The 21,575-nt window shown below is 45.9% G+C and overlaps 1 protein-coding gene across 4 annotated transcripts in view; it reads left to right on the top strand.

Moving 5' to 3' along the window:
• The window catches only part of TRIO (trio Rho guanine nucleotide exchange factor), a 748,009-nt gene that overhangs the window by 61,258 nt on the left and 665,176 nt on the right, over positions 1 to 21,575 (top strand). For all 4 annotated transcript variants that reach the window (XM_056520137.1, XM_056520140.1, XM_056520138.1 and 1 more), the window contains exon 4: positions 21,333 to 21,525. In XM_056520137.1, coding sequence (XP_056376112.1) covers positions 21,333 to 21,525 — 193 coding nt within the window. The remainder of the gene's footprint in view (positions 1 to 21,332; positions 21,526 to 21,575) is intronic.

Genomic DNA, 21,575 nt, shown 5'->3' with positions numbered 1-21,575 from the left:
TTCGCCAGTGATTCCCAAACAGGGTGCCTCCAGCTGTTGTAAAACTCCCAGCATGCCTAGACAGTCAACGGCTATCTGGCAATACTGGGAGTAGTTGTTTTGCAACAGCTGGAGGCTCCGTTTTGGAAACAGTGGCGTACCAGACGTTTTTCATTTTTATTGGGGAGGAGGGCTGTGTAGGGGTATGTGTATACGTAGTGTTTTTTACTTTTTATTTTATGTTTTGTTAGTGTAGTGTAGTGTTTTTAGGGTACAGTCGCATGGGCGGGGGTTCACAGTAGTTTCTCGCTGGCAGTTTGAGCTGCGGCAGAAATTTTGCCGCACCTCGAACTTGCAGCCGGATACTTACTGTAATCCTCCGCCCATGTGAGTGTACCCTGTACATTCACATTGGGGGGGGGGGGGGGGGGGGGGACATCCAGCTGTTGCAAAGCTACAACTCCCAGCATGTACGGTCTATCAGTGCATGCTGGGAGTTGTAGTTTTGCAACAGCTGGAGGCACACTGGTTGTGAAACACAGTTTGGTAACAAACTCAGTGTTTTGCAACCAGTGTGCCTTCAGCTGTTGCAAAAGCTACAACCCCCAGCATGTACGGACAGCGGAAGGGCATGCTGGGTGTTGTAGTTATGCAACAGCTGGAGGCATACTACTTTGGCTGGGGATTGTAGTTATGCAACAGCTGGAGACACACTGGTTTGCTACTTAACTCAGTGTGCCTTCAGCTGTTGCAAAATTACAACTCTCAGCAGTCACCGACAGCCAACGGGCATGCTGGGAGTTGTAGTTATGCAACCACCAGATGCACCACTACAACTCCCAGCATGCACTTTAGCTGATTGTGCAAGCTGGGAGTTGTAGTTATACAACAGCTGAAGGTACACTTTTCCATAGAAAGAATGTGCCTCCAGCTGTTGCAAAACTACAAGTCCCAGCATGCCCATAAGGGAATGCTGGGAGTTGTGATGGTCTGCATCCTGCTGTTGCATAACTACAGCTCCCAGCATGCCCTTTTTGCATGCTGGGAGCTGTTGCTAAGCAACAGCAGGAGGCTGTCACTCGCCTCCAACGATCCTCGCCGCACAGGTCAGTCCCTCGTCGCCGCTGCTCCTGGGGCCCCGATCCCAACATTGACGCCGGGGATCGGGGTCCCCAGCACCTGGGGTGCACGTCCCGCACCCGCTCACGTCCTCCGGAAGAGGGGCGGAGCGGGTTGCGGGAGTGACACCCGCAGCAGGCGCCCTGATTGGTCGGCCGGTAATCCGGCCGACGAATCAGGGCGATCGTGAGGTGGCACCAGTGCCACTTCACCCCTGCTGGCTCTGGCTGTTCAGCCAATAATTCCGGGTCACTGGAGACCCGATTGACCCGGAATCCGCCGCAGATCGCTGGACTGAATTGTCCAGCGATCTGCGGCCATCGCCGACATGGGGGGTCATAATGACCCCCCTGGGCGATATGCCCCGATGCCTGCTGAACGATTTCAGCAGGCATCGGGCACCGGCTCCACTCCAGATGGTTGCGGGGGGCCGGTAAAACACATGATGTTCTCATACGTCATGTGTCCTTAAGGACTCGGAAATGGAGACGTATGAGAACGTCATGTGTCCTTAAGGGGTTAAGGCTAACCGCTTTTAAAAGATTTTTTTTTCTAGAGTAAATTATCAAAGCTTAATCAGTGTCTAAATGAAAAGTTCAGCAACTTTCTAATCTATTAAACTGAAATATAAAGTTTGTATTACCCTTTTTATGATGATAAAGGCGTACTGCAGCCTTAGACAACTTGGGGTGATCAGTGTCAGATCGCAGGGACCTCCTGCGATTTCCCTACAGGGACCTGGATCCGCAGCAGCTCTACGCGGCTAATGCTTGTGTCATCGACTTGAAGAGGTTGACAGACATGCCCACTCCATTTAGCTCTTTGGGAGAGGCAGGGATGCATAAATGCTGCATCTTCGCCTCTCCCATAGAGATACATGGAGGGGGGCATGTTGGCCACGGCGTCATGCTGCAGTCGACACACATCCAGCATGGGGAATGCCGCGAGGGGTCCCAGTGTTTGGTCCCCCTGAAATCAGACACTTATCCTCTATCCTGCTGATAGGGGATAAGTTGTCTAAGGCTGCAATACTCCTTTAATATAACTATTTGTGTTTGCATTTTGTGACTGCAAAACTGTAGGTGTTTAGTGCTTTTAGTTCTGAAGTGGATACAGTTGTATCCTGTCTAGTCTGCAGCTTTAATGTATATTAACAAATTGTGGCCAAATTTCATTGCATATCTTGTGCCAAAATCTGACAACAGTCAATCTATAATGCAGGGAACAAGCATTAATAGGACAACTACTATGGAGGCAAAGTAGGATGCTCCGTCTCCTAATGCACAGTTAAAAGTGGCGGAAAGAACAGGCGCTTGGTGATGGTATTTTGGTGGCAAAATAAAAATGAAAGGGATTTAGAAAAATTATTATTGTGCTATATTAATTTTTCATAACTGTGCCTCCAACATTGGAGAAAGACTTAATGGCGATAGATGTACATATGCGCCCTTGTCGTCTGGGCTTTAGCGCACCAGGTATGCTCTGGCTTTTTTCCAATCACCGCCACACCCCGTGGGTGATAGGACCAAGATAGCTGCTGTTATCTAACAGCAACCATCTTAGTACATTTCTGAGGGGGCCCTGGAACCCCCCCCCCCCTTAATTGTGATCGCCATGATTGGTCAATTCTGGTCTAAATGCGACATAGCATAGAGCACTTAGCATCCAAATATAAGGGGTTTCCTTACTCAAGAGAAATTGAGTTACAAATTTTGGGAGGCTTATTTACCCCTTGTAAGAATGAAAAAATAAAAAAAGGGGGCTACAATAACATGATGGAGGAAAAATGGAGATTTTGAAGTTTGTCCTTCACTTTGCTGCTATTTCTGTGAAACACCTAAAGGGTTAACAAACTTTCTGAATGTCATTTTGAATACTTTGAGGGTTGCAGTTTCTATAATGGGGTCCATTATGGGAGATTTACAGAGAGGCCCCTAAAATCCACTTCAAACTGAACTGGTCCCTGGTTTTAATTTTTTGTGAAGATTGCTACTATACTTTGAAGCCCTCTGATGTCTTCAAAAAATTAAAACATGTCAACTTTCTGATGCTAACATAAAGGAGACATATTGTATATGTGAATCAAAATTTTATATATATATATATATATATATATATATCTATATAAGGTTATTGTGTAACATGCTGGGAGTTGTAGTTTTGGTTTGTGTCAAGGAATACTAGGAATTACAGTTAGTAACTACAACACCCAGCATGCCCTGATGAGCCTATGGCTCTGCAGCTGACCCGAACCAAAACTACAACTCCCAGGATGTTACACTTTATAGTTCTACAGTTTAGGTTATGGTGCAACATGCTGGAAGTTGTAGTTTTGGTTCGGGCGTGTTTGCGTGCATCCGTGGGGCTCTTGGCCAGCGGGTGAGTATGAAGGGCGGGATTCTGGTGGTGCAATTTAGTGCAGGTGGCCAGAAGCAACTGAAAATAAATTAATAAAAATTAGATGGCACAACTGGCGGCAGCACTTGTCAGTCCGCCCTGTACAAAACATACATGCATACATGTTATACATACACATATACATACACCAGCCACTGCCCCTATATTATACATTACATACATACATACACCCGCCGCTGCCCCCCCACATCATACATTACATACACACATACACACATCATATATACACACATCACACATACACTCACACCACACACATACACCATACATATGCACACATCATGCATACACCTGCTGCTGCCCCCCCACATACATTACATACACACATCAAACATACACCAACCATACACCAACCATACACACATCATACATACACATACACCGGGCTGCTGCCCCCTGTATCATACATTACATACACACATCACACATTGACACATCATACATACACATATACATACACCGGGCTGCTGTCCCCTATATCATACATTACATACACACATCACACATAGACACATCATACAGACAACATACACACATCATATATACACATACACCATACATATGCATACATCATACATACACCTGCCGCTGATACACCCCCCCTAATCATACAATACATACATATACTTACATATATACATACATATACTTACATATATACATACATATACTTACATATATACATACATACATGCCGGTGTGAGGTGAAATCCCCAGCCTGTGCAGTTCAGTATGTCTCCTCACACACGTCCTCTCCCCTCCCCCCTGCTCTGTGTTTTCCCCCGTGAAAACTTGAAACCTCCCCGTGATAAGCGAGGTCCTGTGTAGACAGAGCAGGGGAGGGGCTGTGTACATCCTCATTCTCCCCCTGTCGTCTTGTGTTCAGAGCTGTGCTCTCCATCCTCCGGGAGGGGATGAGGGGGCGTGGCTTCATCCTCTCCTGCAGACCGTCCTCGGGCTCTGCCCTCGCTCCTTCCCGCTCTAGCTTCGGCAAACTTCGGAGAGCGGAGGGGAGGTGAGGTGAGATCCCCTCACACCGGCTGGGGGGGCTCTGAGCAGCGGCCCCCGGCTACTGAAATCAGCTGGGGGCTCGGAAATCTCACCTCACACCGCCGCCCCCTCCATACACCCTGAGTGCCGGTGTGAGGTGCAGACTTGTATCCGCCCCTGCGCCTCACACGGCATTAAAGAAAAATAAGGGGGAAGTCGTTCTGTCCCTGCTAGCCCGATAGTGCAAAATCTATAAACAATTCACCTGCCCGGCGCCCAAAACTACTTGTCCCGGGCATCGGGCGATAGGATTTCCACATCCCTGGTATATATATGTGTGTGTGTGTGTGTGTGTGTGTGTGTATATATATATATGTGTATATATATATATATATATATATATATATATATATATATATATTAGTAAATTTGAGTAGCCGTATTAGTCCAGCGATGCAAATCATAAAATGTTGCAGTATCTTGTAATACCTTTTTTATTGGACTAACAGCATTTTGTAGAGACAAGCTTTCGGGATTCCGCCCTTTATCAAGTCCAAAGCAAATCTAAGCTCACAAGCAGAAGACACAGGTTACATCTCACAAATATGCAGGGGTTAAGACAATAAATGTGGAGAATTCACACTAAGATGGGCCATAAATTGTCATCTTTTGGCCCATCTTAGTGTGAATTCTCCACATCTATTGTCTTAACCCCTGCATATTTGTGAGATGTAACCTGTGTCTTCTACTTGTGAGCTTACATTTGCTCTGGACTTGATAAAGGGATGAATCCCGAAAGCTTGTCTCTACAAAATGCTGTTAGTCCAATAAAAAAGGTATTACAAGATACTGCAACATTTTATGATTTGCATATATATATATATATATTAGAATATATTTCTCAGGACTTTGATATCATTTATTTGGCTTGTCCATTTTCCTTACAAAAGGAAGAGCATTTCAGAGATAGAAAAAATGCTACATTTTCAAAATTTTCATGAATTTAAATTTTTTTTTTCACAAAAAGATGAAAAGCAGTTGGTACATCAACTCCCACACAATATTCACTAAATCTACGGAAAAGGGTGGTGATGGGGTGTGTGGTCATCATTCTGGGGGTTTAATGCTGTTATCGTTACCTTCATAACCTCTAAACCTGTAAGTTTACCCTGTATTGCTTTCACAGAGATTATAATAGAACTAAGCGGGAATGTAGCTAGAGACCTCCTTTAACCCCATGGGTTTATTTATTTTATTTTTTTTTGCACTTTTTTTTTTCTTTGTCTTCTAAAAGCCAGAACACTTTTTTGATTTTCCACTTACAGACCCATATAATGGCTAGTTCTTGCGTGACCAACTGTACATAATGACATAAATCATTTTACCACAAAATTTACAGCAAAATGAAAAATAAAATATTTGTGGGAAGAAATTGGGGGAAAAAAAGCAGTTTATCAACTTTTGGTGGCTTCTGTTTCTATGCAGTGCACTTTTTGGTACAAATGAGATATTATATCTATTCTCTAGGTCAATATGATTAGAATGATACTAAACTTAAAGGTTTTGTTTTATTTTCCTACTTAAAAAAAATAAATGATACATTTTTGTATGAAAATGTGTATGTTTAAAGGACAACTGCAGTGGTACACATTTATATGTGCCCGGGCCTCAAAAATAAACAAAATTAAACTCATACATATCTTCCTACAAGCACCCGTTGGTCCGGCACAGGCCTCACGGTCGGGCAGTGCTGACGTCATTCCACTTCCTGGAGACGGACGCCGCAGAGCCATCGGCGTATCACCGGCCGTAGCCATGTCCCGCCCCGGCCTGTGATAGGCTGAGCCCACTGTCATGTAAGAATCCGGCCAGAGCTCCTTACATGACACTGAGCTCAGCCTATCACCGACCGGGGTGGGACATCGCTACGGCCGGTGATACGCCGACGGTTCTGCAGCGTCCCCGTCCCCAGGGACGTATGAGGGCTAATTTTTTGCGCCGTGGTCTTAAGGTTTTAGTTATACTATTTTGTGTTGATAGGACTTTATGAAAAAATTTTTTTATTTTTTTATTCTGCTGTAAGTGACCAAAAATTTGCAATTCTTGACTTTGGTAATTTTTTTCCGTTCATGCCATTGACCGTGCAGTTACCATTATATTTTATTAGTTTTATTATATTTTATTAATGCTGGTGTGACCCCAAATTTTTCATTTTAACAAGCGGGAATAGGAGAAAAAGCACACTAAAATTTTGTAATACCATTCAGTTAGAGTATGGAAATACATCATATGTGGATGTATTGTGCTCTGCGGGTGCACTCCAGGGCTCATAAGAGAAGGAGCGCCATTGAGCTTTTGGAGAGAAAATTTGGTTGAAATGGAAGTTATGGGCCATGTGCATTTACAAAGCCCCCATGGAGCCAGAACAGTGGACCCCCCCACATGTGACCCCATTTTGGGAACTACACCCCTCACGGAATTTAATAAGGGGTACAGTGAGCATCTATACCCCACTGGCGTTTGACAGATCTTTGGAACAGTGGGCTGTGCAAATGAAAAATAAATTTCTCATTTTTACAGACAACTGTTCAAAAAATCTGTCACCTGTGGGGTGTAAATGCTCACTGCACCCCTTTTTACATTCTGTGAGGGGTGTAGTTTCCGAAATGAGGTCACATGTGGGGGGGGGGGGGCACTGTGCTGGCAGCATTTGGGGCTTTGTAAAATGCACATGGACTTCAATTCCAGCCAAATTCAGTTCAATTCCCCCAAAAATTAGCTCCTTCTTTTCTGAGCATTGTAGTGAGTCGCAGAGCACTTTACGTCCACATATGAGGTATTTCCTTACTCAGAAGAAATTGGGTTACAAATTTTGTAAGCTTTTGCATCTATTAATCCTTGTGAAAATGAAAAATTTAGCAACACCAGCATTTCAGTGAAAAAAAATCTTTTTTCATTTTTCACATCAAACTTTAACGAAAATTCGACAAAGACATGTGGGGTGTTAAGGCTCACTGTACCCTTTATTATGTTCCTTGAGGGGTGTAGTTTCCAAAATGGGGTCACATGTGGGTGTTTTCTCTTTTGCGCTTGTCAGAACCATTGTATCGATCAGCCACCCCTGTGCAAATCACCAATTTAGGCCTCAAATGTTCATGGTGTGCTCTCACTCCTGGGCCCTGTTGTGCGACCACAGAGTATTTTATGTCCACATATGATGTATTTTATTACTCAGGAGAAATTGTGTTTTAAAGTTTGGGGGTCTCTTCCTCCTTTTTACCGTGTTTCTCCGAAAATAGGACCAGGTCTTATATTACTTTTAGCCACAAAAAACACACTGGGGCCTATTTTCAGGGTAGGGCTTACTTATTTACAGTACGGTATGCACATTAAACAACATGGCGTTTCAACAGTATTTACTCCGCCCCCCATTATTATCATGTGTTGGGCGCAGCTCTGAAGCCCAACGTCCCTCCCCCCCCGCCCGCCGGTTTATCAACCCAGCACCCCACATCGGGGTAATAATCGTTAGTCACCCGCAAGCGCAGCTTCTCTCTCCCCCCCCCCCCCCCAAAATAATGATCGGTCGCTGTGCTGTATCTATTCCTGTGCCCGGGCTGAAAATAGGGTATTACAAAACAAACTTTAACTTACCGTACCTTCGTCCTCCGTTCCCCCGTTGCTAAGGCACCGGCCTGGTGGTCCCTCCGCTGTTATCGCTGCTTCCTGGTGTTGGGACGTCACAGAGCCGTCAGCCTATCACTGGCCGCAGCGATGTTCCGCCTCGGCCGATGATGGGCTGAGCCGACTGTCATGTAAGAAGCCGGCTGGCTTCTTACATCACAGTGGGCTCAGCCTATCATCGGCAGAGGCGGGACATCGATGCGGCCGGTGATAAGCTGAAGGCTCTGTGACGTCCCAACACCAGGAAGCAGCGATAACAGCGGAGGACAGTGAGGCCGGTTCCTTAGCAATGGGGGAACGGAGGACGAAGGTAAGTTTAAGTTTGTTTTTCAATATTTGCAGCCCGGGCATTGTCTAGGTCAGTGGTCTTCAACCTGCGGACCTGCAGCTGTTGCAAAACTACAACTCCCAGCATGCCCGGACAGCCGCTGGCGGGAAAATTGTTTGGGACCTTGTATACCCATTGCTAGATAAGGGTTACCACGTGTACGTGGACAACTTTTATACCAGCATCCCTCTGTTCACATCCCTTGCCGCCAGATCCACGTCCGCTTGTGGGACCGTGTGCAAGAATCAGATAGGCCTCCCTCTAAATTTTCTGCAGACACCTATGCCCAAGCATGAGTCCCATGCCCTTGCCCATGAAAACCTGTTGCTGGTCTGGTGTAAGAATAAGAGGGATGTCCTTATGCTGACCACTATTCATGGCAACGGCAGCTCACCTGTACCTGTGCGAGGTACCACAACAACGGTCCTCAAGCCTGATTGTATTCTGGACTACAATCAGCATATGGGGGGGGGGGGGGAGAGTTGATGTCTCTGATCAAATCCTGAAGCCATATAGCGCCATGCGGAAAACACGTGTATGGTACAAGAAAGTTGCGGTCTACTTGGTACAGGTTGCCATGTACAATGCTTTTGTACTGTACCAGAACGCTGGCAGCACAGGGACATTCCTCCAGTTCCAAGAAGAAGTCCTAAAGGCCCTGATCGTTGCTGACCGGGAAAGAGCAGGCCGAACTTCCCAAGAAACTGGAAATGGCGCCAGGATCGTCCCAGGCCAACACTTTCCAGGTGAGATCCCCCACACTGGAAAGAAGGGACAAACCCAGAAAAAATGCAGTGTGTGTCACAGGAGGGGGATACAGAAGGATACCATCACTCAATGTCACACTTGCCCCGATCATCCGGGCCTCTGCATTAAAAACTGCTTCAGGGAGTATCACACTTCCATGCAGTACAAAATTTTCCCTTTTCATTTTTATTTTCCATAATTTGACCCCAATGTACCAAGTCCAGAGTACATTCCAAATTGTAACCCCATAAAACCACTAAATTGCCCCCCCCAAAAAAAATTTCTGAAAACAAAAAACAAACAAAAAAAAATGATAAAACCTCTGGGGGTATTTTTTCCAAAAAACTGGTCATGTGTTACTGAGTCACTATTATTGGAGACTTTTTGTGTTGCCTCAAATGCGCAGCGCTCTCTCTCCACCTGAGCGGGGTGTGCATTTGAGGCAACAGGTTAGGGACGGCCACACATAGGGCTGGGTGGTATACCGGTTCATACCGAAATGTTTGGGTTGCTCGATATGAATTTTATCCATACCGCAATAACGGTTGGGCCCCTCCCCCTTGGGAATGAATTATCAGCCCAGCGCTGCGCTGTCCCCACATCGGGGAACTAATCATTTGTTACCCGCCAGCGCTTTTCTGACCCCCACCCCCACCAAATCATGTTACCCGCCAGTGCTGTTCTGTTCCCCCCCCCCCCCCCCAAATTATCAGCCCAGTGGGGTACTACTCACAGATGTCACCCGCAAGCACTGCCGCCCTCCTCTTTTTTGGGGGCCGCCGGCGAAGGAACGCTATACTGTACGCCAGTGGTCTCAAACCTACGGACCTCCAGATGTTGCAAAACTACAACTCCCATCATGCTGGGAGATGTAGTTTTGAAACAGCTGGAGGTCCGAGACCACTGCTGTACGCTGTTTTGGCACCATATGGGCTTCCTAAATGTGACATGCCCCCAAAAACCATTTCAGCAAAATTCACTCTCCAAAATCCCATTGTCGCTCCTTCCCTTCTGATCCCTCTATTACGCCCGCCGAACACTTGACATACACATATGAGGTATTGGAAATTGGGTTACACGTTTTAGGAAGATTTCTCTCCTTTTACCGCTTGTAAAAATTCAAAAACTGGGTCTAAAAGAACATGCGAATGCAAAAAATGAAGATTTTGAATTTTCTCCTTCAATTTGCTGCTATTCCTGTGAAACACCTAAAGGTGTTTCCACAGCCTGGGGCTGCAGAGTATGGAACGGGCACGAGTCGGGAGCCCGCTCCATACAGTCTGCAGAGTGCCGCAGCGCTTGTCAGGTCCGGCCCTGCTTCGGGCTAAGGGCCGGAAAAATACACCTGCCCGGCGCCCGGAACTGCATGTCCCGGGTGTCGGGCGATAGGAATTCCACATCCCTGGGCCTATGGGCCATAGCAGTAGGTGCCGGGATCGTAGGAGCAGAGGTCGGAACACTAAAGATGACGTGCCGCTGGTCACTTACCATGCGCGTGCGCCCTCCTCACTGCTCCTCTCCGCTCTGCTTTTCATCTATGGGTGCACGCATGGGACGTCGGTGACTTCCCTGCGTTTTTAAAGTTAACGCAGGGGCTGCCGCAGAGAGGTAACCGCCAGGACATCCTTGTGTCCTGAAAAGATTTTTCGGGACACAGGGATGTCCCTGCGGGCCCGGACCAGGCGCTCCATGAGCGCCAATGATGATCCGATCCTGGAAGGCAGTTAGCAAGACTGGAGCACAACTGGCATCAACTGGTCCCAACTGATCAGATTGACTTTAATGGGGCCCGTCAGGCGACATTATTTTTGGTGGCGAATAGCGGGAGAATGGATATTGTTGTATTTTTTTCTCTACTATTCTCCTATCAGGCGTTACACTGCTGTATCAGAACGGCAGTGTGAAAGTTACGGTTTGTGAGTGTAGCTTAGCTCCATTGTCTATAAGGCTGAAATTCCACTTTTTTTTGGGGGGGGGGGAGGGAAACGCCAAGAAAAAACGCCAATTCTGCCGCATGTCGTTTTTTCGACCAAAACACGCAGAGTCCAGATGTTAGCTTTAAATCAATGAGAGATCGCTAAATTCTTATTCCACTTGGCGTTTTTCACTTTGGTGTTTTTTTTATTATCCTTTTGGTGTTTTTCAGATCGTTGGTAATGCATGTTGAGCCACTGGCGATTTTTTTTTTTTTTTTTTTTTTTTTTTTTTTTTTTTTGTCAAAATCCTGGCGTTTTCTCCCATAAAATATGAATGATGATCAATTCGTATCACTGGCCGGAGTACAGAGCAGAGATGCGAGATGGTAGTAGTACTACCTAAAAACTAGAGAAAAAAAAAGTGAAACACGCACTTTATTAAAAAATTATAAAAATGTTGTTATAAAATATATACGTTTTGTTTAATAAAAAATGTTTCCATCACTGCTGTATCCTTTATTTTTTTTCTTTGGCTACCCAACAAATTTTGGGTACCAAAAAAAAAAATTTCCACACAAATGAAAAAACGCCAGACGCAGGAAATTGCACTGGCGTTTTTTCTAGCGTTTTTTTTCTACCCAAAAAACGCAACACAAAAAACCAAGTAGACACTTAACCTAAGAGTCTAAGGCTACTTTCACTCTGCTGTTAGAACACAGCAGTGTGACGCCCTTTAGGAGAATAGCGGGAGAAAAATTTCTGCAATAGCCATCTTTTTCTTCCTCTATTAGCTACCAAAAATAATGGCATCCAATGGACCCCATTATAGTCAATCGGATCGGTCTGGACCAATTATTATTAACTACCTTTAAAGGCTGAAAGGGGAGCCTTATGGCCGTTAACAACTGAACACAACGGCAGTGTGAAAAGGGCCTAACTATGATGTGATGGAGCGCTGCAGTGTAAAACAGTCGGGAGAGGCAGAACAATAGTTTGAGCTTCTAGTGGGACAGCAAGTGGATTTCAGACTACACCAATGTTTCCCAACCGGGTGTCTCTAGCTGTTGCAAAACTACAACTCCCAGCATGTCCGGACAGCCAAAGACTGTGCAGGCATGCTGGGAGTTGTAGTTTTGCCACTGCTGGAGACACAGTTTGGAAAACACTATTTGGTGTTTACTACACTGCTCAAAAAAATGAAGGGGACACTTAAACAACACAATGTAACTCCAAGTCAATCACACTTCTGTGAAATCACACTGTCCACTCAGAAAGCAACACTCATTGACAATCAGTTTCACATGCTGTTTTGCAAATGGAACAGACAACAGGTGGAAATTATAGGCAAGTAACAAGACTCCCCCAATAAAAGAGTGATTCTGCAGGTGGTGACCACAGACCACTTCTCAGTTCCTATTTTTCCTGGCTGATGTTTTGGTCTTTTTTGAATGTTAGCGGTGCTTTCACTCTAGTGGTAGCATGAGCGGAGTCTACAACCCACACAAGTGGCTCAGGTAGTGTAGCTCATCCAGGATGTCACATCAATGCGAGTTGTGGTAAGGGTTGCTGTGTCTGTCAGTTCAGTGTCCAGAGCATGGAGGCGCTACCAGGAGACGGGCCAGTAAACCAGGAGATGTGGAGGAGGCCGTAGGAGGGCAACAACCCAGCTGCAGGACCGCTACCTCTGCCTTTGTACAAGGAGGAGCAGTGCCAGAGCCCTGCAAAATTACCTCCAGCAGGCCACAAATGTGCATGTGGCCACTCAAACGGTCAGAAACGTACTCCGAGGGGGGTGGTATGAAGGCCTGACATTCGCAGATTGGGGGGGTTGTGCTTACAGCCCAATACCATGCAGGACGTTTGGCATTTGCCAGAGATAACCAAGATCAGCAAATTTGCCCCTGTCGCCCTGTGCTCTTCACAGTTGAAAGCAGGTTTACACTGAGGACATTTGACAGTCTTGATAGTCTGTAGACGCCATGGAGAACATTCTGCTGCCTGTAACATCCTCCAGCATGACCGGTTTGGCGGTGGGTCAGTAATGGCGTGTGCTGGCATTTCTTTGGGGGACCGCACAGCCCTCCATGTGCTTGCCAGAGCTAGCCTGACTGCAATTACAGGCAGAGATAAAATGAGCTCCTCCGACCCCTTGTGAGACCATATGCTAGTGCGGTTGGCCCTGGGTTCCTCCTAATGCAAGCCTATGCTAGACCTCATGTGACTGGAGTGTGTCAGCAGCTCCTACAAGAGGAAGGCATTGATGCTATGGAATGGCCTGCCCATTCCCCAGACCTGAATCCGATTGAGCATATCTGGGACATCATGTCTCGCTCCATCTACCAACGCCACATTGCACCACAGACTGTCCAGGAGTTGGCGGGAGGTCATACGGACATGTGGAGGCCACACATACTATGGAGCCTCATTTTGACTTGTTTTAACCCCTTAACGACGCAGGACGTATATTTACGTCCTGCGCCGGCTCCTGCGATATGAAGCGCACCCCGCATCACATCGCGTCGGTCCCGGCGCTCATAAACGGCCGGCACTCGCGGCTAATACCACACATCGCCGATCGCGGCAATGTGCGGTTTTAACCCTTTAGAAGCGGCGGTCAAAGCTGACCGCCGCTTCTAAAGTGAAAGTATCCCGACTGCTCAGTCGGGCTGTTTGGGACCGCCGCGGTGAAATCGCGGAGTCCCGAACAGCTTACAGGACACCGGGAGGGCCCTTACCTGCCTCCTCAGTGTCCGATCGACGAATGACTGCTTCATGCCTGAGATCCAGGCAGGAGCAGTCAAGCGCCGATAACACTGATCACAGGCGTATTAATACATGCCTGTGATCTGTGTAAAAGATCAGTGTGTGCAGTGTTATAGGTCCCTATGGGACCTATAACACTGTGAAAAAAAAGTATTAATAAAGGTCATTTAACCCTTCCCTAATAAAAGTTTGACTCGCCCCCCCTTTTCCCATAAAAAAATAAAATGAAAAACATGTGGTATCGCCGCGTGCGTAAATGTCCGAACTGTAAAAATATATAATTAATTAAACCGTACGGTCAATGGCGTACGCGCCAAAAAAATTCCAAAGTCCAAAAAAGCGTATTTTGGTCACTTTTTATACCATTAATAAAAAGTGATCAAAAAGCCCGATCAAAACAAAACTTCAGATCACGGCGCAAAAAATGAGTCCTCATACCGCCCTGTACGTGGAAAAATAAAAGTTATAGGGGTCAGAAGATGACATTTTTAAACGTATAAATTTTCCTGCATATAGTTATGATTTTTTCCAGAAGTACGACAAAATCAAACCTATATAAGTCGGGTATCACTTTATCCGTATGGACCTACAGAATAATGTCATTTTTACCGAAATATTCACTGCGTAGAAACGGAAGCCCCCAAAAGTTACAAAATGGCGTTTTTTCTTTGATTTGGTCGCACAATGATTTATTTTTTTCCGTTGTTCGCCGTTAGTTTTTGGGTAAAATGAATGTCACTGCAAAGTAGATTTGGTGACGCAAAAAATAAGCCATAATATGGATTTTTTTCGGTGGAAAATTGAAAGGGTTATGATTTTTAAAAGGTAAGGAGGAAAAAACGAAAGTGCAAAAACTGAAAACCCTGAGTCCTTAAGGGGTTAAAGACCAAATCAAAGCTGGATCAGCCTGTAGTGTGGTTTTTCGCTTTTGATTTTAAGTGTGACTCCATATCCAGACCTCCATGGGTTGATAAATTTGATTTCCATTGATAATTTTTGTGTGATTTTGTTGTCTACACATTCAACTATGTAAAGACAAAAGTATTTCATACGATTAGTACATTCATTCAGATCTAGCATGTGTTGTCCTAGTGTGCCCTTTATTTTTTTGAGCAGTGTACAATAGTGGTACCACAATGATGATTCTGCAGGCTTCTGCACCTGCACCTGCACTCAACATATTACAGCAGTGGTTTCAAAACAGTGTATCTCCAGCCGTGGCAAAACTACAACTCCTAGCATGCCTGGATAGTTAATGTCCGGCGTTCTTTTTGGTAGTAAAAAATGTAATAGAGTTTTCCAAACTGTGTGTGTCCAGCAGTGGCAAAACTACAACTTTCAGCATGTCTGGACAGCTAATGTCCGGCATTCTTTATGGAAGTAGAATATGTAATAGAGCCTTTGGCTGTCCAGGCATGCTGGAAGTTGTAGTTTTGCCACTGCTGGACACACACAGTTTGAAAACAGGAGAGGCACCTCATTAGCATGGGAGGAGATATGCATATGGGAGGGAGTGGGGTGTTACTTTATTATTTCCTCAGTGTGCAGGGGGGAGAGCAGCAGGTTACAGGAAGTAGAGAACTACATTTCCCAAGATCCTCCTCTCCTACTTCTCTCCTACTTCCTGTAAGCTTCTGCCCTCCCCCCTGCAAACAGAGGGATATTTGGGAGGCAATTACAAGAAAACTGCTGAACCAATTTTGACCAAAGATGTTTTGCTGGATAGGGCTTTACAAGATCTATCAAATTAGTTAGTTATTTTTTTTAATTATCAGCACTGCATATGTCCTTTTAACTTATGCCCTGTGCCTGCCATAAAGCAACTGTGTAGGTGTTGTGAAGTGACACATCACAAAGGGGCTACCATCATGGCATCCACCAGCACACACTTTAATAAATAACATTAAAACTACAATGTCCTAAAACTAAATACCGTATATACTCGAGTATAAGCAGAGTTATCAGCACCATTTTTTGTGCCGAAAACGTCCCCCCTCGGATTATACTCGAGTGATGGGGAAAAATTTAAATGAAAAATCGCAGGCATACCGGTGGGGGGTGGCGAGGGAATGGGCCGGGGCCATCCATCGTCGCCCATCTATGCTGCAGGGACCGTCCCGACTTCCAGTAGGGAGGGTGAGCTGGACTAGTGACGCTGCATTGACGCCGCCGTGCAGGGATGTCAGTGCACAGCAGACATCCGTGACGTCAGGGGCGTCCCTACGCGGCGGCGTCAATGCATTGTCCCTAGTCTGGGGCCCCGCCTGCAGAGGAGAAGAGGGCCTCTTGGTCAAGATGGATGGCCCGAACCGGCTCACCATCTCCACTAGAAGTCGGACGGTCCCTGCAGCGATGTTGGACGGCTGCTAGGGAAGGACCGACAGAGCTGCAACCGGGGAGAGGTGAGTAGAGAACAAGAGGGGGGTCTGGATGACGACAGGGGGGTATGAGGGATGTGGATAATGATATGGGGGACAAGGGGGATCTATATGATGAGGGGGGTCTGGATGATGACAGAGGTGGGCGGGATGATGACCGGGTGGGGGGGGGGGGGGGGGGGGAGAGAATGATGAAGGACTTTGGGGATTTGCTCCTACTCTGGACAGAGGTGGCAGCAGCGAGCACTCTGGTCAGACTGAAAAGAAAAACTCCCCTTCCCCTGGAGCATTCAGCAACTGATGAGTACTGGAAGGATTAAGATCTATTTTTTTTTTTTTTTTATTAAACAGATTTGTAAATTACTTTTAAGGGGTACTCCGGTGGCAACATTTTTTTTTTTTTTTTCAATCAACTGGTGCCAAAAAGTTAAACAGATTTGTACATTCTATTAAAAAATAATCCTTCCAGTACTTATTAGCGTCTGTATACTACAAAGAAAATTATTTTCTTTTTGGATTCTCTGTCTGTCCACAGTGCTCTGTCTGTCCACAGTGCTCTCTGCTGACACTTCTGTCCATTTTTGGAACTGTCCAGAGCAGGAGAAAATCCCCATAGTAAACATATGCGGCTCTGGACTGTTCCTAAACTTGACAGAAGTGTTAGCAAAGAGCACTGTGGACAGACAGAAAAGAAATCGAAAAAGAAAGTTTATTTAAAGGGGAAAAAAAAAAAGTTTTTTCCACTGGAGTACCCCTTTAACTTTCTGGAACTAGTTGATCTGAGGGGAAAAAGTTTTTTCACCAGAGTACTACATTACATTTATTGGGGGAGGGTCTTTCACTTTTTTCTTATTTATTTTACATAGGGGACTATCTATAGCAGTCATCAAATTGCTAATATTGTTCAGTGCTATGCATAGACATAGCATTGATCAGTATTATCGGGAATCTAGTTCTCTGGTCTGCTCGATGTCAGACTAGGGCAAAAGACCCTGTGACCTCCGTCAGCCATCTTGGCTGATCTGATGATCCCTGTGGCGATCAGTTTAGCCAGTTCAATTGGCACATTGCTGCTGATGCCGTGATCTTTATTGATCACTGCATCTAAGGAGTTAATGGCAGACATCAGCTTGATTCTTGATGTTCGCCATTACCGGCGGGTCCCTTGCTGCTGATAGCTGCTGGGACCCGCTCTGGTGCTCGTGTCATGTACAGAATGTAAATGTACGTCCTGGTGCGCGAAGTACTAGCACTTCAGGACAAACATGTACATCTGATGTCTTTAAGGGGTTAAAATTAGAGGTGCACCGAAATGGAAATTTCAGAACCGAAACGAAACCGAAATAAAAAAAAATGTCAGGCCGAAACCGATACCGATACTGAAAATGACTTCTCCCCGTCTTCTGGTAAAATGCAGCGCTCCGCTCATTAGATTAGATTAGATTCCCCTACATTAGATTGCCAGCTCCCCCACATTAGATTGCCAGCTCCCCCACATTAGGTCGAGAGTTCCCCCACAATAGTAGGCAGCTCCCCCACAATAGTAGGCAGCTCCCCCACAATAGTAGGCAGCTCCCCCCACAATAGTAGGCAGCTCCCCCCACAATAGTAGGCAGCTCCCCCCACAATAGTAGCAGCTCCCCCCACAATAGTAGGCAGCTCCCCCCACAATAGTAGGCAGGTTCCCAAATTAGGTCAGCATTTCCCCCACAATAGTAGGCAGCTCCCCCCAACAATATTAGGCAGCTCCCCCCCCCCCACATTAGGTCAGCAGTTCCCCCACAATAGTAGGCAGGTTCCTCACAATAGTAGGCAGCTCCCCCACATTAGGTCAGCATTTCCCCCACAATAGTAGGCAGGTTCCCCACAATAGTAGGCACCTCCCCCCAACAATATTAGGCAGCCCCCCCCCCACATTTGTAGGCAGCCCCCCCCCCCACAATAGTAGGCAGGTTCCCCACAATAGTAGGCAGTTCCCCACAATATTAGGCAGCTCCAACCACATTTGTAGGCAGCTCCCCCCCCCACAATATCAGGCAGCTCCCCCCCCAACAATATCAGGCAGCTCCCCCCCAACAATATCAGGCAGCTCCCCTCCAACAATATCAGGCAGCTCCCCCCAACCCCAATATTAGGCAGCTCCCCCCACATTTGTAGCCAGTTCCCCCACCACACAGACATACAGCTTCCAGCCATATACAGTGTATGTCTGGAGGCTGTATGTCTGTACTGCTGCCCCCACAGTGTTCCGGTCACCGCTCCTCCGGCCCGGGGTCACATCTACTGCTATGGCCTATGGACCATAGCAGTAGGTGCCGGGGACCGGGGAGCGGTAACTGGATCACTCAAGAAGATGAAGCGCCGCCGGTCACTTACCAGGCCCCGGCCAGCGCGCGTTCTCCTGCGACGATCCTGCGGTCCTCCTGCGTCTCTATGGTTGTGCGCACGGGACGTCAGTGACGTCCTGTGCATACGACCATAGAGGCGGAGAAGCGAGGGACCGAAGGAGGATCGCAGGAGGACGCCGGGGAATGGTGAGTGACAGGCGGACATCCTTATGTCCCGAAAAGATTTTTCGGGACACAGGGATGTCCGGGATAGGATTAGGAATACTTCTAAAAACCAGGGGGCCTCCAGCTGTTGTGAAACTACAACTCCCAGCATGCCCGTACCGGCAAAGTCTGTCCTGGCATGCTGGGAGTTGTAGTTTCACTACAGCTGGAGGCCCCCTGGTTTTTAGTATACAGTATATTAGTTTTTATATGCTCTGGCCGGCCCCCGTCTGCAGCCACACACGGGAGCCGGCCCGGGCACATAAAAAGAAGTATTCCTATCCCGGAGAGCGCAACCCCCCCCCCCCCCCCCCCCCCCCCCCCCGATGTTGCGGCCGGCCCCCCCTGCACCGCCCCACGAGTGCCTCTGCCACTGGCAGTGTTTGTAACTTGTGCTGTGGGCGGGCAGGGGAGGTGGATCATTATCGCCACATTTTTTGTTGTTTCGGCATTTTGCCGAAATAGCTATTTTCGGCCTATATGTATCGGCCGCCGATATATCGGTGCATCCCTAGTTAAAATTCAAAATGCAGAAACTTCATCTTCCTCGATATCATCTGTTGGAGGCTCGTACACGCATTAGAAAATAGTCTGGCCTTGCCAAAATCAGGATTTGTCTAATATATGTATGGCCTGTTTTAAAGGGGTATTCCAGGAAAAAACTTTTTTTTAAATAAATAAATATATATATATTTTGGCTCCAGAAAGTTACACAGATTTGTAAATTACTTCTATTAAAAAATCTTAATCCTTTCAGTACTTATGAGCTTCGTTGTTCTTTCTGTCTAAGTGCTCTCTGATGACACGTGTCTTGGGAAACGCCCAGTTTAGAAGAGCTTTGCTATGGGGATTTGCTTCTAAACTGGGTGTTTCCCGAGACACGTGTCATCAGAGAGCACTTAGACAGAAAAGAACAACCTTAACTTCAGAAGTTCATAAGTACTGAAAGGATTAAGATTTTTTTAATAGAAGTAATTTACAAATATGTTTAAAGGGGTACTCCGCCCGTCATCTTATCCCCTATCCAAAGGATAGGGGATAAGATGTTAGATCGCCGCGGTCCCACTGCTGGGGACGCCGGGGATCGCCGTTGCGGCACCCCGCCATCATTACTGCACAGAGCGAGTTTGCTCTGTGCGTAATGACGGGCGATACAGGGGCCGGAGCAGCGTGACGTCATGGCTCCGCCCCTCATGACATCAAGGGCCCGTCCCCTTAATGCAAGTCTATGACAGGGGGCGTGACGACCGCCATGCCCCCTTCCCATAGACTTGTATTGACGGGGACGGGCTGTGACGTCACGAGGGGCGGAGCCGTGACGTAACGATGCTCCGGCCCCTGTATTGCCCGTCATTACGTGCAGAGCGATCTCGCTCTGCACAGTAATGATGGCGGGGTGCTGCAGCAGCGATCCCCGGGGTCCCCAGCAGCGGGACCTGGCGATCTAACATCTTATCGCCTATCCTTTGGATAGGGGATAAGATGTCTAGGGGCGGAATACCCCTTTAACTTTCTGGAGCCAGTTGATATATAAAAAAAAGTTATTTCCTGGATAATCCCTTGAATTTTTTTGAACAGACCGCTTCCCATTAAAGCAATAATGTGGTGGCACATCAAAATATCTTGTGTAAATTTACTGTAAGGCTGGTCATATTTGCAGTTTTTGGATAAAAAAAAAAGAATGAACCACAGGGAAAAAGTTATAAAGTGAGCATTTAGAAATGTCTACCTCTGGCTTTAGTTCTGTTAAACTGCATGTGTTATTCAAGCCGAGTGGCTATGCATGGCATGGTTGTACAAGTTACTTCGTTTTTCAATAAAATACTGCATAAGGGTCATCTTGTTTTGTCGTCTATCTTTTCCTGTTTTAGATAGAAAACCTCATTAGACTTAGACTGCATGAAGTGCAGTTCTGTGTTATCAATAGAAATCTATTGTGCAGGCTGTAGGGTTCTGTGTGCGCTTCAGTTCTCTTCTCTAGAAGCACCAAAGTAGATGTCAGTTCTATTTATTTTAGTAAATAATGTTCCCTATTATTATGGAGCATATTTTGTTGTATACCGTTCTTATATTGTAGAGCTTTAGGAATATATAAACTGTGTGTTACCAGTTGGTGTGTCCTTCCAAAAAGCTAGACTGCAGTCAGTGCTACCTGTATCAGACTGGAGAAATGCGCAGCTTTCATTAGCCGAATCGCAGTTGTCAATTTATAAAGTGCTAGGAAAAATAGCTTGAATAACACTGCACAGTTATGATATGATGTGTGTATATATATATATATATATATATATATATATATATATATATATATACACACATATACACACATTCCTTGTTCGTTAGCTTTCATGGTCTGCATTTGTTTTGCTCTATTTAATAATGTGTTGCTTTTTTCTATTTTGTTTAATTATATTCCACATTTTAACTTCATATTTTTTTTTTTCTTTTTTACCTACAGTGAGGAGGTTTGCAAGCGAGGTTTCACAGTAATTGTAGATATGCGTGGCTCTAAGTGGGATTCTATTAAGCCATTATTAAAAATTTTGCAAGAATCATTTCCCTGTTGTATTCATATTGCACTAATCATAAAGCCAGATAATTTTTGGCAGAAGCAAAGAATTAATTTTGGAAGTTCAAAATTTGAATTTGAGGTAAGTGTTTTATCTTTTACCAACATGCTTTTTTTTTTTTTTTTTTTTTT

This window comes from Hyla sarda, chromosome 5, assembly GCF_029499605.1.
Source record: "Hyla sarda isolate aHylSar1 chromosome 5, aHylSar1.hap1, whole genome shotgun sequence".
Classification (NCBI taxonomy): Eukaryota; Metazoa; Chordata; class Amphibia; order Anura; family Hylidae; genus Hyla; species Hyla sarda.
Note: the sequence above shows the minus strand (reverse complement) of the source record. Positions and strands in the feature narration are given on the sequence as shown.